At 45.5% G+C, this 17,501-nt stretch overlaps 1 protein-coding gene across 5 annotated transcripts in view; it reads right to left on the bottom strand.

Moving 5' to 3' along the window:
* Positions 1 to 17,501, bottom strand: part of tenm3 (teneurin transmembrane protein 3) — a 469,376-nt gene that overhangs the window by 12,550 nt on the left and 439,325 nt on the right. For all 5 annotated transcript variants that reach the window (XM_086210453.1, XM_086210454.1, XM_086210455.1 and 2 more), the window contains 5 exons: positions 16,191 to 16,321; positions 10,268 to 10,437; positions 9,310 to 9,436; positions 1,521 to 1,718; positions 1,176 to 1,235 (listed from right to left, as the gene is read on the bottom strand). In XM_086210453.1, coding sequence (XP_086066579.1) covers positions 1,176 to 1,235; positions 1,521 to 1,718; positions 9,310 to 9,436; positions 10,268 to 10,437; positions 16,191 to 16,321 — 686 coding nt within the window. The remainder of the gene's footprint in view (positions 1 to 1,175; positions 1,236 to 1,520; positions 1,719 to 9,309; positions 9,437 to 10,267; positions 10,438 to 16,190; positions 16,322 to 17,501) is intronic.

Genomic DNA, 17,501 nt, shown 5'->3' with positions numbered 1-17,501 from the left:
TGAATTGATCTCACACGGCTTTCAAATCATTTCAAGAGCAAAACAAAGCCGAGCCTTGAAGCAAAGACTTTCTCTATACCCACTTAGGGGCCGATCAGACGGAGCCTGTTTTTTCAGTGAGAGGTGTCTTTCTTTTTCCTGTTATTTTCTAGAGGAAGTAAAGCTTTGTGCACGCTGCTTACGAGCCCTGGGCACCTGGCATTTCTGCAGAAGTGCTCTGAATGCCTCAAGCCGGCAAACCTTTCAATCAAAGGTTGATGTTCAGTCCCAGGAGTGACTTGTCCTGGAACTAAAAAGGGTCCTACGGCCTGTTGTTGCCTGCCCTTTGACTGGCTGTGGTGTCAGGAAGCTCTACACTTTCTTGTTGTTGGTCAGTGCTCCTAATTCCCATTGGATGTCGTCTTCAGTATAAACAGCCAGTGAGGCGTACGCCTCATCCACGGTCCATCAGTCACAAACTTTCTGATTTTGCTGCTGAATATCATCACCTCCTTAAACCTAATCACCCAAGTCATTTTTTCCCCAAGTTTTTCAGACAACAGAAAAAAAAGAGGCAAAACATCAAAGGAGTTGATTTAAGCAAAAATTAAAAAAGAAATTGTCAAAAAATAACTTAGGCAATCATTTTAAGAGGGTGACGGTATGTAGTATAGTCACAGTGAGCACAGCTGGTTTGTGGACTCTCTTCAACATTATCCTTGAAATCAAATGCAGTGGATTCAGCGTCAATCACAAACGCTCTGCAGACGAAGCTCCTCCTCTGCGGCTCCACGAACCGGAAATGAGACACAGTGTCCTCCTGATACGCTCAGCTCTTGGGGGAATTCCCGTGGTAACAAAGTTTAACGAATGTCAAGTCTGAACTGTAAAGCAATCCCCATTATCCAATCAGATTAATCGAGAGGCGGGCCTACTGTGGCGGTAACAAGTGACTGACGGCAAACTGTCAATCAATCTATCAATGCAATCTCTTTCTTTAATGCATCTTCCAACCAGCCAAAAGAATCAGCACAGACCTGTGTGGCCTCTCTTCCTGTTCAGAACACACCAGTAAAACAACATGTGATAATGAGGATATGTAATATAAATAACCATAAACACATTTTACATACAGACAAATAAAAATTTGCTTTTATAAAGAATTCCAGGTATGTTGAAAGCATAAAATGACCAACCTGTCTACGATATTTGTAGAGAATACGGCGACCAGTGCCTAGGTGGGCCACTCTGAGGAGCTGGGGGGGGGGGACACAGGAAAGCACTTCAGTATCATAGAAACAAAATGATTGATCAGAAGATACTTGAGCCGATCAACAAAGCTTTTCATAGTGGCAGCCAAGAATTCACCCTGTTCAGTCCTGAGGGTGTCTTACACCTCTAAAACAAGCTAAAAGTGTAATACTTGCACCAAACTATTACAAAGTTTCCTGTGAGAAACCCATTTTGTGGAAACTAATGAAACTTTAAACTTCCTCTGCAAATCAGAATGAACTGAGGTGGTCAGCTGGACTCTCACTCACCTGCCCGTCTTCAGTGTAGTCCACAGTAACCGAGGCGTTGCTCTCTGGCGGCGTGTAGATGTTCCTGTAGTAGCCTATGGATCTGATGGTCTGCATGGTGTGGCGAGCTACACTCGGCATGGTGACGGCTGACAAACGGTCCCCTGAGTCATAATCAAAGATGTACTGGTGTTGGCTGTGCAGTAGCAAGACCATGGACTGTTGGAGGGAGAGCAGAGGACAGGACGAATAAAGCATGAGCTCCCAGAGGTGTCAACCACACGCAGATGAGACACTTTAAATGGACGTTTTCGTCACTGTTGCCTCCACCAAGGAGGTCATGGTTTGGGCATCTGTTTGACTGTCAGCAGGAAATGCTGCGTGTCTGATTTCCAACAAAAATGGTAGAGGGGTGCAGGTCAAGGAAGAACCCAGTCAGTTCGGAGGCGGATCAGTCATAACACACCAGGCAGCAACAGGAACCGGGTCTACCGGATCATCTTAAATTGAATCAGAATCACCATAAGAACCTGATGCTGGGTTACTGTGAAGACTGTGAGGTTTTTTTTTTTAAACTGTAGTACTGTGGCGAGGAGGCCAGTTTTGCTATTTCACCTTTAAGTGGGAAACTGCTGTGACTGGATCTTTGGCGAAGGATCTTTCCCAAACTTCACGTCTGATAAGAGTCCCGTGCTGAATTGAAGTTACCTTCCTGCTTCCGTGAGGAGCGAACAGGATTTGCTAGAACATGTAAGCTCCATAAAGACCGCTGTCGTTCCTGCTGGTGCGGAACAGTTTGCTGAGGCCAAAGCTGTTGAAATGCTGCTTGTCTGTGTTTATGCTGTCTTGATTTCCTAGATGTTCTTACTGTCTTATTCTGTCCGTTTTGTTCCCATCATGGAAGTCATTGGCTCCTGCTGATGTAATACAGGCACGTGTGCAAACTTTTATTCCATTTTAAAGAAGCAATAGGGGCCTGGAGCCTTTTAAGGAGCTCCTCTGACACAGAAACCTCCCAGCTTATATATTTGGTTCAAATTACAGCTAATTTGGATTTCAAGTGTCTCCTTTTTTCCATGATGTTTCCTAGTAATGTTCATACAGCAAAAAATAAATCAAAATGGAAGCTGTTAGTGCTCCCAGTCTGTATGAAATGCATTGTGGGATAGTTGATTGACGGCCTTCGGAGGATGCTGCCCCTGTCAGTGAGCATCTGAGTCCAGAATCTGATGTCCCTGTTACATCAACAGTCCTTCCTTAGACGTTTCCATGAAGACAAAATATTGTCAGTTATAACTGCAGGATTCTTGTCGTATGAATCCTGGATGGCTGGTTTTTATTGCATTTTTCTTTGTTGTTGTTCCATTGTGACCTCCCAGCAGAACCGAGAGTGCTGGAGCAGGAGCCACCCCGGCGCTGGTTCGGAGGACTCTGGGAGGTTTTTCAAATGTGTGGACACAGATTTTCTCTTGGCAGTTGCATCTCAGCTGTGCGAGATGAAATGTTGCAAGTGAGGTTGAGATCAAAACGAAGCCTTTTCAAAAAAACTGAGTGTGATTAAGCTTGAGTGCCCCCCCCCAACCCAAATATGAAGCTCATTTGAAGTTAAAATAAGTACTTTTAAGTTGTACTAACTAATCATGTACAAATGTACTAAAGATATAAAATTCTAAGATTATGTTTCGCAGCATCAACAAGATGGTGTTTGGTTTTATTTTTCTTACCACAGAAATTATTATTGAAAAATGGTGACTAGAAAGTGATAGAGCAGCACCCATTTGTCACGCGGCCAGCCAGAGTCGGGTCCCCGGAGAGGTGCTTCCGTGCAGGGAGTGGAAATGGACTGCAGGCGGGAACGTTATCGTTGAGCCACACAAAGCAAACAAGGACTGACACTTAACAAAAACAGCACGCCTGGATATCAGTCGCTAAGCTTCAGGTAAATACCGGCACAATGGCTCCAATGATAAGCAGCACCACTTTCAAAATAAAACATGACATTGCAGCACAGACCCCCCCCCCCCCCCCCCGATCCCTCCACAGCAGCACCCTTGGACAATTTGTTGTTCGATTGTTGAGACGATGATTATCTCCATTTGTCCCACGGGTGATTTCCATTGCTGGCCCAGAACTGGGCCGGCAGACATGGGTGCGTAACAGATTAATGCCGTTGGATGCCTTTGTAGAATAATCTGACATCAATTTCCTCCAGTAGTTTGAAACACACACACACACACACACAAAAAAACCCAAACCCAAAGCCATCTTTTTAAGAAATTCTCCGTGAGCCTCCTGCACTGTGATTGGTGGAGGGTGATAAATTAAAATGTGAGGAGAATGCAGACGGACTCCATTAAGAGCAGCAGCAGCAGCAGCAGCAACTCTTCTCAGTCTGGAGGATAAACTCTTTTAATGTGAGCAACACAAACACCGAGCTCTCCAGGGTGTGTGCTCCTCGACTCAGGCAGGAGGGAAGATGATCTTGACGCCAAACTCAACAGGTCAGAGAAGCGTTTGATATGTGCTTCCATTAACCTGCCAAATGGGCTCACGAGGGGACCACAGCGTGCCTTCTTTGCCCTTTTACAACAAAAACTCCCACTGAATAAAATGTATCTGATGGGACACAATTTTATCCTTCTGTAACTGTTAATAATGTCTGGTACCTTCTACTCAGGTATTTTAGGGGGTCAGTAATCTACTTGTGACATTTGCAAGTGATACTTACTCCTAGTCTTTCTTTGCTGTGCACGTCAGTCACCTACAAAGAGCTGTGTGTGCAGGAGAGCTGGACGCCCCGTTTCTACATTTTGATGTCTGGTGTCTTTAATTTTTCAGACTGAAGAATATACCTGCACAGAAATGTCCAGTGATTCGCTCGTGGTGAGAGGCTTAAGGAGCCTGTTTTTGGAAGCCCACGTGTGCTTGGACCACTTCGTCAGTAGCTGCAGAGAAAGCAGAAGCTCACTCACAGCCTGTTAGCTTGTTTTTGTTAGCACACTAACTACCGAAATCTGATGATGGCTGCAGATGTTTGCAAATACTGGAGCACTGAGGCCCTAAACGTCCGTATGGAGACCAGTTGTATCCAGTCTCCCAGATAAATCTGCTCTGCAGGGGCAAAACATTTGCATTGTAAGAGCAAGCAGTCCAGTTTCTGTATCTTTGTATGGACTTGTTATATTATATATCTATTTTATCTAGACAGTGACACAGGAAGGGACCGATGGTTGGCAAGGCACGTTTGTTATTTTCTGAAGTTTCGTTTCATCACGCGAATCTGCCAGTTGAAGATGCATGGACATCTTATGTTTATATATGGAAGCAGCAGGAATCCAACGAAGTCACCGGAGGTGAAGCAGGTCTGGGAGGAGGTGAGGAAGGCCTGGGAGGAGGGGGAACAGGTCTGGGAGGAGGTGAGGAAGGCCTGGGAGGAGGGGGAACAGGTCTGGGAGGAGGTGAGGAAGGCCTGGGAGGAGGGGGAACAGGTCTGGGGTCGATGGATCTATGTAGCAATTGTCTCCTGCTGCTCCTGTACATAGAGGCACCATGGAGGCACCAGACCAGCCTCAGTAACATGCTGGAGCAGGTGGAGCACCTGGTGCAGGTGGAGCAGGTTCACTAGCTGGTTAAAGGGTGAGGACGCCTGGCGAGAGAATATCACCTGCACCGGCTTGAATCTAGCGATGAGGCTTGAGGTCCCACGTGACTAAAACAGGACCTTGAGTGTGTGTGGGTGCTCTGCTGCTCTCTGAGGATGCTGAGGACACTCCCACTTCACCACATGGATATCGATCCATTTCACTACATAGTCCTCAATACAAATTGATTGGATTGCGTTAGTTTACTGTGTAAATTATCCTGCATCTAAAATATTCTTACTTCTACTTCTAATTGCAGTTTTTATAGCTGTGAGGACACAAAATATTCTTTCTGCAGGCGTAAAGACTTTCAGGCCTCGAGCCGCTGAGGGCCTGTATTCATTCTCCTGTTAATCATATCGCCCTCGGAGCGACACATATTGAACAGTAACTGATGACACGACTGAGGGGTGGCAGGGAACCACATGGCCGTATCCAGGAGTAGAGCTCCCACTCAACTGTACTCATGGAGCTGTCGCCTCCCTCCACGTGCAGTTGTGAAGCGCCGTGATGGATTCTGCTGTTTGACGCTCAGTTTCCCAGAGACTTGCGTTAAGGAGAGTAGGAGGCAGATGGAGGAAGGGGGTGAATGATGAATGAGTAGAAGAGAAGGTGAGAATGTGCAGAGTGACAAGTGGAGTGATAGAATATGACTCGTGCTTTTGTTTTTTGGGGGGGGGGGGGTTGGTCTCTTCCACCTGCTCCTTGTTTTGTCCCCTCTGCCTGCATCTTTCTCTCATCTCCACCTCCCCCGTCTGTCAGGTTCTTCTGCTTCGTTCTTGACCAGCATCTTAATTCCACTGCAGTCACTAAAAACAATGATATTTAGATATTTTCTTTGGATACTTGCCGTCAAACCGGAGATAATCTACCTTCTTCATGAGAGGGCATGAGCTCTGTCTGGCTGCCTGAACCGGGGGGTCCTGGATTATTATTTTTTAATAGCTCCATTTTGAGGTCAGTATTTAATTCCTCCCCAAACAATTTGAATACGAAAAATCCGAAACATTTTCTTGATGGTTACAAAAAGGTAGTAAAAAAGGCTCTGGACTTGGACTTACTTCTGGGTCCAGGGACTCCCATTATGCCAGTCTAAAGTAGAGGAGCGCCACACTGCAGCAGCTACTGTTTTTTTCATGCGTGGACGAAATGTTTCCTTCTTGCAGTCTCGTTCTTGCTGGTTAGCAACACAACAGGCTCTCATAGGAAAATACATTTTCCCAGTTTCAATCTTTGCCCTTGTTTATACTCCTAGTTTCTTTATGGATGTCGAATTTATCTCAAACTAATCAGTATCAGAGTATTTTTACACTCAAATATCCGTCTTTCCTCTCCCTGAAAAACATTCGATGACTCATCCCGACTGTCCCCGTAGACTTCAAATGTGAATGAAGCAGATGATTGAACTGCTTAGAAAAACTAGCTGTGAAAGACTGAATGAGTCAGACTTTAAACTATTTGGAAGGCCTGGAGTTCCCATGACTCAATGATTTATTCACGTTCTCTCCATGAGCAAAGGATGCAGATTAAACACTATTGGCTCATGTAAATGCCAATCAATAAACCCCTCCCTCGCTCCATCTTTCTGCCAGAACCAGATTTCCGTTTAATTCAGAGAGCTGTCAACATCCATGCCTCACAATGAAGTGTGCGCGTGAACCGGATCCTGTGAAAACTCCCCATTGTCTCCTCAGGTTGTCACGTGACACAAATACACTGCAGGCTGCAGGATGTGTTGAACCTGTGTGAACACACCAGGTCCGAACGCTACAAAAACAAATGTATTCCTACATTAAACAAACTTGTTAGTGGCGCCGCTTTAATCGTAAACCTTCCATCTCCACATTTCCGGAGTCCCGACGCCGTCATTCAGGAATCTGTGCCATTTCTTGTTCTCAGCTCTATCTGCGATTTTAAGAAGAGCTACGACTGGCACATGACCCCAGCTGACGGATGTGATTCGCACACGTCCTCCAGCTCTTTTCATCTTGGAGACAAATTGAACACCTTAACATACTCATCAGTTCAACAAGTCTGTGCTTTATCTGTAATTCTTTTCATTATTCAGTTTAGTTTTATTCATCGCTCTGTCGCCCTCTGTGTGGGTCGATCCGCCCTCGTCCCTCATCGTTCTCGTGACTCTTCAGCCACAATTGCTATTATTTCTCAGCCTGTCTCTCCCTCTCTCGGATGAAAATGATTTAACTATAAGCTCCCTCAGTCTCCTGGGTCTTGTTTCCACACTAGTGCCTCTGTCTTAGTAGAGTCGCTTAAACATCCCTCTCCTCCTCTCTCTGTCATTCTTGTCTCTCGCTGAGCTCAGACGAGCGCCGTCGCAGCTTTGTGTCAAGCTCCGTCTGTGCGTCACTTCGTCTTCCTGAGCTAACAAACACTAAAGGTGTCTGATTTATCCCACCTGTCTCCTCCTCCTCTGCGTCCCTCTACTATTTTTCTGCCCCAACTCTTGTACGACAGGGAATCCCCTCTCTTGTCCTCCTTGCATATCTCTCCCATCGCCTGTCTCACGTCTCCTTCAATGAGCTGTCTTCTCCAGTGCATTTTTTATTCCCACTCTTCTGTCCTCCAGTTTACTCATTTCACCCCCCCCCCCCCCCCATGAGACGTGTATCCATCTTAAAGCCATCTATTTTCACACACCGGAGTGTCTCTCAAAGTATTTCTTAGAATTACTTTGACACTTGCAGATGTGGAAGTGGCAGGTTGTGCTGCCATGCACTCGTGCACTTTCATGACTGTAAATGCTGAGAGGGAATGGAAACAGTCCTCCACATTGTAGCACATCATCAATCACAGTCAGAGTTAGGAGTTGATGAAGTTAGATAAGTCAAACGTAAGACAAAACAAAACGCTAAAACATTTAAAACAGCACAGTAAAGCAAATGTGACAATTCTAAAAAGTGACGTCCTGTTAATGATCCTCACCAGAAGATCAAATTCTTTATGATCATTATCAATGTGGTTGAAATATTCTAATTTATTGCGTGTGTGCGTGTGAGTGTTCTATTAACCTCGTTTGCTGTTGTTTCACATATATGTATTAATTCTGGGCCAGCAGTATATGGGAAGAGTCGATCTAACTTGATGGTGCAGTAAGTGTGTTGTTCTCGCTAGATTTTCTGTCTTACCGTCACAAATAACAATAAAAAATATCAATTTATGAAGTGGAAACAAGATAAATAAAATCAGCATAGCAAATACTTTGTGTCTTAAAATGCCACCTCCTCTTTCTCCTTCATTAGAAATTCCAGATTACTTGGAGGTAGAAATATTTCCTATGTTCTACGAATATTTTCCTATTTTCACGTGTTTAACTGACACGCACTTCTCCATGAAGTCTATTCTCACTCTTTGGAGGTTGGGTGTGAAGAGTTCTGGACCAGGATCCAGACCCCGCTCGTAGGTCCTGCTCTTAAAACCCGACTGCCACTGAGTGTGAAAGCAGCCCTCTGGGGTCCAGCTCTTCACATCCATCAATCTGCACAGTGAAGCTCCAACACTGTGGCAACAAGAAGTCATCAAGTCAATCAAAGTGTCTGACGGCAGGTTAGAAGGGCTCTTTGTTTTCATGCTGAAATTTGGGCTCATCTCCTCGCTGCATGATGGCGGTTTGGTGAGGCGTACAGAGCGACTGCTGAGGGCTCCCGGAGGAGGGGCTCCTTTAACTTGTACAAGCCGTCGCTGCTCCTCAGGGAAGGAAGCTGCCTGTATGTAGAAAGTGGCGACTTTGTCTCCGGTTGTTTCCTCCCACACTAACTTTGTGACAGAACTGTTTCCACACAAGGGGACAGGCTTCAATTAGTGCTGCTTACTTTGTTTGACCAGAATTTACAGCAGTAACCTTGCTTTGTGTGCGGAGGAAACGGAGAACAAACCGTGTGAGTCAGTGTTCTCCTCAGTGTTCTCCTCCGTGTGTATACGCATGCCATTTATCTTTTTTTATCTTGTCTCTGCAGAATTGAGCAGCGTCTCTATCTTTGTACTTCCTTGAGCGAGAGTGTGTGCGCTTGCATGTGTGTGCATGCCTGTGCAGCATTTGCTTCTCCTTGACTTGGTTGTAATCACACAAAGGATCGTATTGTGCGAACATGTGTGTTCCCACATACTTCATCTCTGAACAGTGTTGATGTCGCCTGTCCTGATATTCTTACCTTATCCAGGTACGTGTAGCTCCATGTCTTTCCGTCAGCAAACACTCTGGAAATGATTCTCCCTTGACTGTCATACTCCCACTTCTCTGTGGTTGGACCCCGCTGCAGGCCTGTCACCTGCCCCGTACTAGACACGCACGCACACGCACACGCACACGCGCACACACACACACACACAAAAGTAAAGATTGCGTCATCAGTGTTTGTCTCCAGGACCTGCACCACAGCCCTCTGTACCAACTGCAAGTCCTACAGCCCTTCTTGACATTGTTATGGGTCTATTGATGAAGCTGTCGACTCCACCGTTGAGCACAGCATCAACAGGGGTATCCCCTCTTTGAGCTAAGGTGTGTTTCATCCTACACTACCCACAATGCACCATGATTCTGTGGATATGGTGTGTAATGCTGGAAGCGACTAATAAAGCTGGGCAGCCTAAAAAGATGAGCAGTGTGAGAGGTTTTTCCACTCCAGCTCATTTGAATCATGAACAGTAAGTTTAAACGGAGCTACTGACCTTCTAAAGAAACGAATTGTAGATTGTCTTTATGTTCCAGCTATGTACTTTCATATTACACCCCTACACGCACCCCCCCCCCCCCCCCCCGATTGGCAAAGCCAACATGTCTCTTAAGCACCAGCGGCCATCGTTTCTTTTGTACACAAATCAAGAGCGAACAAATTTACTGGCACGAATCCAACAGTTTGACTGCTGTAAGTGTCAGAAAATGCTTCAAACGGGTAGCAGGACGTCACAGCACCATTCCAGTGTATGCAGGCCTCCCAGAGCCGTGCAAATAATTACAACACCGTCCTCATCTTATTTGTTTCTTAGCTCCCTAAAGGAGACACTGCAAGTAAACTTTCATCAGTCCTCTGGAAGGGGAGGATGAGACTGGTGTCCGCGCTATTTACAGTCCTGGGTACAGCTGGAAGTCATAAATACAGGTGGGCTCACCTGGAGTATGTCAGATTCACTGACAGCAGCTTGCTGCTGGGGACCCAGAGCGTCGGATGGCCTTGAGTGTCGTAGATGATTTTCAGCAAGAACTTCCTGTGATCGTCGTAAATCTTCTCTGTTCTCAGCGTGCGATCGTAATCTACAGACAGCAGGTTCCTACCGTTAACCTGTAAAACAGTAAATAAAGACACTGTAGCCATCTTTCCATCCTCCATATTTCAGTTCCACATGAAATCCAAGGGAGCTTTAAAAAGTCTGTGTTTGAGTCGGTGTCCTTGTGATGCTGCTGGTTGTCATGTTCAGAGTTTAACAAGAAGATGAGCACATTTCACTTCGACTTCTGCTTTTGGTCTTTTCTCACCTGTTTTGACCCTGTTTGTAGGTTGCAAGGTCGTCTGCAGTCTACAGCGCTGCTTTACCATGAACAATTAGCCACCTGAGTAAGTACAATCAATTAGCTAAGTCATTGAATATTTAATAAAAATGGGCTTCAGACCAACACCACCCAGTGAATTAAAACCAACTTCCAATCCAAAGCAATAAAATCTGTTGCCTCTCCGAGCCAGCGAGTCCAACTTTATCACCTTCTAAATGATACGCTGTTTGTTAAAACTCCATTTTACAAAGACAAATCACCAAGGTGGTCGTGCTAAATTCACATTAGGTATCCTTGAAGCAAGGCGACTTTCTTTGAATTAGCCACTCAATTGTTTTACTGACCTGTTTCATTACTGAGAGAGTCTTGCTGGAAAACGTTCAAAAGCCATTTTCTCATATTTTTATTCAGCCGCTCATTCATTTGTAAATTAGCACCAGCTGAATATGGAGAGAGGTGAATGAAGAGGGCAGGGAAGGAGGATATTGGGATGGTGGCCAGCGGCCAGCTGGATGAAGAACAAGATATCACCGGGACAGAAGCCAAAACCCATGTGTCAGCCGCCCGGTATCACGGGAGACCAATCATTTTGTAGACTGGCAGGGTCCAGGCAAACAGGGACTCACATCAGAGCTCCACCAGAACTGATTCCAGGAAAGACTGCACAGAAGAACCTCTCAACTTCCATATCTGACAGACGCTGTGCTGTGCTGTGACTGGGCCAAACAGCAATAAATTACCATTCAAGGTGAAATCAATCATTTCCAAGAGGTAAAAGGCAACATTTATTAGTCCGCTATCGTTCAATCTGAACCAATCACAAATGCGTCGGGTGAAGCGAACCTAAATGCAAAGATGTACCAAGGCAGGAACCAGTGACGGATTTACTGTAGTAGAAGAAACCAGGGCAACTATGAGCTGAACTGAGAATCTAACCAATGAAGTTTACCGGGAAACAAAACAACTGAAAAAAAGAAGAGACAGTGAGGGAGAGAGAGAGAGACAGAGAGAGAGAACAAATCTAATATACAGAACAAGTGACAGGTGGGAGAACAGGAGAACAGGGGGAGCTGAGAAGAGAGGAAACGCCAGGAGCAAGGCTGACCAATTAACCACCAACGCAGCCAAATCACTCAGAAAAGGCAGGAAACAGGCAGGAAGGAAATTAGATGGCAACACAGGGGAAGTGTATTTCAGAATAAAACAAGAGCCGATAAAGGTTTTGTTCTAAATAAACAGAAAACAAACCAGACATCAAGGCACACAGGGAGCAACGCGAAGAGCCCATGAGAAGACAAACTGAGAGTCCAAAACTAATACCTGATATTAGCGAGTGGCTACATAACTCAGCTCTGCTGCAGCAGGTATGGAGGAACAAATAGCTGAGACCCAGAACCTCCTTCTGCCTGTGCCACATGCCAGCAAGCGTCTCCGCCACCTTCAGTCTTGGTTTTGCATAATTGACAATGCTTCCCTCTAGAAATGCCCAAACTTATAAAATGCAGCAAATTCTGTTTAAATAAAAACTGCAGCTGTTTTCCTAGATGTGCGTTCTGAGGCCTAGAAGGTTCTTTATTCCTCTGACTGTGATCAGACTGCTGAGAGAATCGTGAAAAGGTGCTTGACTGTCACTCCAAAAATGTTTGAAATTACCTGAGAAGAAATGAGAACGGGCTGTTTTTGTTTACCAACTGAAAGCGCAGTCAGTCTCTCACTTCCTGCGATCGGTTTCATGCAGTTGATAATCAGCGAGGTCGCAGACAAGATGTTACTTCTTTGAAAATAATTAAGATATCAGTATTTAGAACCAATGCACATGTTGGGCGACACAACCCGCAGCAACAATATGACGGGTGACAGGATACGATGGCAGGGTAGAGCGATGCCGGCACGTAAAACACGATCTTGACATTGAAAATCTACTTTTAAAATGAGCGGTGATCAGCCTGGCTGGCTGGCCGCCTCCCAGCCTGATTGCTGCTGCTGTGTTTTCCTGAGATTATCGGAGGCAACCTGTCAAATGAAGGCAAACAGTATGGGCTGTAATTAAAGACCCAGCTGAAATTACAGTCCTGCTGCTGGGCCCGATCCCTGGAACACACCACGATGTTCTGGAGGCATTTACATTTATTCTCATTATCAACCGAATCTCAATTCAGTTTCGGGTGATTTGTGGGTCGCTTATTTACTCTTTAATTACTTTACTGGACTCCTGATGTTGTTCTGTATCCAGTGAACTTTGAGTGACTTGAATCCTTTTAAAAAGATTTGTCCTTCACCCAGTTCTGCTTTCTGTCCTTCACACCAGTAAATCTGTTTCTGGCCCATTTGCAGCTTCGATTTTTTTCCCCTCTTAATACCGCTCCCTTCTTCAAAATCTAATATAAGTGAATGTGTAGCTGCACTTCCATCGGTGTGAGACTCAACGTCTACGTAAGTGACCTTGACAGATAAGAATTATAGGAGAAATGAGGTCAAACTTCACCTCAGTTATCCCACTTTGAGTTAAGAACCTGGGTAAATGTCTGTATCTGCCTCTGAATGCAGAATCTGCACCAGAACTGGTTTTAGTTTCTAGTTCTAGTCTAAGAATCACGTTGGAGGTGACATGCTACCGAACAACTGCAGCCTACAGTCATCGGTGGAAAGTAAGTACGATGTCAAGGTATTTGCACTTGAATATTTACATTTCAGGGGGCTTTTGGACCCTACCACATTTCAAAGATCATATTGTAACTCTACGCCACCACATTAGTCTGAAGCTGTCGGTTTCCTTGAAGAGAAAGATTTAGAAAAGAAAACGTACCAAAATCTGAAAGAGGAGACAAGCGTTCACATTTGAAGCTGCCAACCTCAAGAGGACACAATCAGAGCAACACAACTGGAGCACACACCTCTTGAACTTGACATTTAGAGGTCAATGGTTTCTGGACTGAATGCTCCCAAGCACGGGAAGCCAAAATGGGCTTCCTCAGGAGGGGGTGCGTCTCTCTGAGGGTGGGAAGCCCAGTCATCCGTGAGATACTGGGATTAGAGCCCTTTGCAGTCAGTTGAGGGGGTTCAGGCATCGAGTCAGGATGCCACCTGGGCGCCGCCCCAGGGAGGTGCTCCAGCACATCCAGCTGGGAGGAGGCTGCAAGGCAGACGGAGGACCAGGCGGAGGGATTACATCCCCGCGCTGGTCTGGGAACGCCTCAGGATCCCACAGTCAGTGCTGGTTGATGTGGCCAGTAGAAGAGAAGCCTGGTCCCAGCAGGGACGTCTACCCCCGTGGCAAAATTCACACTTCAATTCAACACAAAACAAACTGTATGATACATAATATTATCGAGCAAATGTCTTGAACTTTCTCCTTATTCCAATGTGAAGATGCAAAAAGTGAAAACCAACAAAATAAACTACTGGGACACTGACAAAGTCAGACGTGAGCAGCTTCCCTCACCGGGGATTATAATTAGCCCTCACAAATCTTCATTTTAACATTCTCAATACATTTGTCATTGAAAGTTCATTACAAAGTTCATCAAGATACACATTTCCATTGTGTCCCCGAGTTTGCAGTCGCTTCTGTTTCCATTCACCTGCTAAACAGTGGGCAGAGTCACATGATCAACAGGATGTAGCATCATTTCGCTCTCTTGCTTTCTTTATGTTTTTTGAAAAAGAAAGTTTTGGTTAAAGATAAGATAAGATAAGATAAGATAAGATAAGATAAGATAAGATAAGATAAGATAAACCTTTATTTGTCCCTCAGTGGGGAAAATGGCACTGTTCCAGCAGCAGAAACAGAGAAGAAGCAGCAGAAAAAGTACAAGAGCAATAAACAGCAGAAACTATAATAAACTACAATGCACTATAATAAACTAAACTAAACAATTACAGGTTAGTGTTCTGGTGTGAGTTGCACTGATATGGCTACACTTCATATATCTTCTGAAGTTCTGCTCCTGCTCCTGATAAAACTCCCATTTGTTGTTTTGTTCCTGTTATCTGCAGGAAATTTCTCCCTTGGTAGACCCTTAAAAAAACGAAGGCAATGGCGTGAGGTGCACCATTACGCATTCTAAATATTTAAACGTGTATTCTCAGCTAACGCTGGAAAAAAGACAAAGCATTAAGGTTAATTTTGAAATGGTACAACATGTAAATTGACTGATTCAGCGGAATGGTCCGCATGTGGGGCAGAGAATGGGCTCCTGAGAATACTGACTTGACTAAATAGATCCACTTTATGGAAATCATCCAAACAATGCTGCCATTACTGACTGAAATGTCAGTGCAAATTGCAGCTGATAAACAAACACACGGGCACAAAAACACCTTAAATCCCATCCCCAACTGTCCTCCATAATCACCGTATCACCGTTGACATTCTGACAGCAGAGGTTTTCATTATTTCATCAAACAGGCTGCTTCAAGATGCAGTTTCCCATTACCTGCCACCCACAATGCACCTTCCTCAGTGGGACTGCGCGTACAAACCAGACGGCAAATTAGCATTTAGCAGAAAAATGGATTACGGGTCTTTGCTATTCAGCCAACCCCGCCGTCACCCCGTCATCATCAGCTGCTTAAATTGGCATCTTGTTGCTGCTGTGAGACAACAGGACTGTAAATGTGATGATAAAGATAAATTCATACACATGAATCACACATGACATTACCAGTATGTTTACTGGATTGACGCTCAACTTTGACACCCATTTATAAAACCACATCTGCAGACAAGTAATTATTGCTAGCATACAATGCAACACTCCAGATTAGCGCTGGCAGGCCACACATGCTGCTCCATTCATTAGGGTTTATTGGACCATGCTGAGAATGGCACAGCTGTGTGGATCCAACCCTGCAGAGGCCACACTGCAGCACCGTTTCCTTCCTATTAGGCAGGGACAGTTAGAGAGCACTTCATGTAATATTCAAGCGATGCGCAGAGATTGCTGTCCCTTCATTCCCTCCCAATGCTTGTAAGAACAATAGACCCGACGCCTTAATAGACAGGAACGACAGCAAACGACTCACAGAGGGAGACTAAACGAAGGGAGGGAGTGTGAACATATTGCCTCGCAGCTAGAAGGTGCTAGCTTTGAATCCAAAGGTCAGCAGGGGGTTTTCTTCCTCAACTGCATGTTCAGGGTCTACCAACGCGCGTATGGGTTTCTCACAGTCGAAACACATTTGTGTTTGAAACTCTGACCGGCCTGTTGGTCTGAAAGTGAAAGGAAGAGCTGAAGGAAACAAAGAGGCACTGTGAGCCCCAGCTCTTCTTCTCTCTCGCAGATGAGAAGGGTGTGAAATTGAGTTGATTTGTCTGGACAGAACTCTAGAATAACAATCTGAGCCTGTCAGTGGCAACGACGAGGACGTTTTAATTGGACGTGAAGAAACAGTCTTTAAACTAGCGCCCAGCATTGACCTCCGAAGCCCTCGTTGTTCCGGAGGTCAGCAACTATCAGGTCCATCTGGACAACAGGATCCATCCACTCACACTCCGCCTCACCCACACTTCCTCTCGTTCCCTTTAGCTGGACGGTTACTCACCCGCAGCTTCCTTCCAAAGACGATGACTTTTCCTCGTGTCTGTTCCTTCCTGAACCGCCACTCCACCAGGTTCTGGCCATTCTCTCCTGGCAGTGTCATGTTGCGGCGGGCAACAGCTGGGTTAGCAGCACCTACAATTAGACCAGTGAGACCAGTGAGCACTCGCATGACATCTGCTGGGTGAGTAATTCTTGGAGAAGAGTCAGATGCCTTCTTAGCTTACTTGATTCGATACTTTTGAGTCACTCTCTGTAAATAAATTTGACTGTTTACACACACACATGACATGTGTTGCTGCAGACTTCTATTACTGTCACAGAACTGAGGTCTTTCTGGATGAACGTCAAAGGAATCAAGCAAACATAGGCCGTGAACCAGGAGATGGCGCTGCAAGATGGCAGGGGGAGGGGGGGGAGGCGGTGTTTTTTTTTTAACTTTAAAAAGGTTGATTCAACGATGTTGTACCTGGTCATTTATTATTTATCATCTCACACGCAACGTCATTTGAGCCATACCTGTGGAGTTCAGGTGGTCTCTCTTTTCTGACCATGAAATGTTTGACAGACTGACAGCGTGGAAGTGAACCGGACCAACAGAAAAATGGAGGTGTCTTGCAGCTCTACGGAGAGGCCGCAAACACAAACGCTCTCCAGCAAGGCAGCCTCTGTTCCTCACATAAAATGCCTTCAGAAACACACGCGAGCAACTATTTAGCTGTGAATAGGATTGAACCTTAGAGGCCATGTTGAGAGGTAAGAAACTCCACACCTCCACAGCAACTTTGGTGATCATCAGCTTCAAAGTGCTGATCCCTCCAGTTTGGACCCAAACACACAAGACTCAGTTGCTCCAACCAACGGGACTCAGAAGAACAACTCATGGCAGTACGGAGGGATTCTGAGTCTCTCTGCATGGGCTACAAAGAGCTGGACATCCTCACTCCAGCTTGTAGAGAGAGTGAGAACACAACAGAACATGGCGCCCCAGCATCACCACCCACCCCAGCCTCACAGCCGCTGAGGTCTGGACCTCGGTAAGCCTTCCCTCTCAGCTGGAGGTTTTACACTGTACGCCTGAGAGTGAGTAGGATTTTTAGGTTGTTCTACTGGGAGCAACAGTGAACAGATCGGAATTCTCTGTACTGTCATACTGTATCGATTCAGCAAGCGTTTAGCAGTTAGCAGGTGTGCTAGTCGGAGGGGAACGAACAGCTGCTCTGTCAATGTGGACAAATAGGGGACACTGGCCAGCTGTCCCATGGCCGGGGGACACAAATCAAGGGAGGGGTCTGGGGGTCAGACACTTCATTTC

Source organism: Aulostomus chinensis, chromosome 8 (genome assembly GCF_037954235.1).
Source record: "Aulostomus chinensis isolate RoL2024-O1b breed Wild chromosome 8, RoL_Achi_v1.0, whole genome shotgun sequence".
NCBI lineage: Eukaryota > Metazoa > Chordata > Actinopteri > Syngnathiformes > Aulostomidae > Aulostomus > Aulostomus chinensis.
Note: the sequence above shows the minus strand (reverse complement) of the source record. Positions and strands in the feature narration are given on the sequence as shown.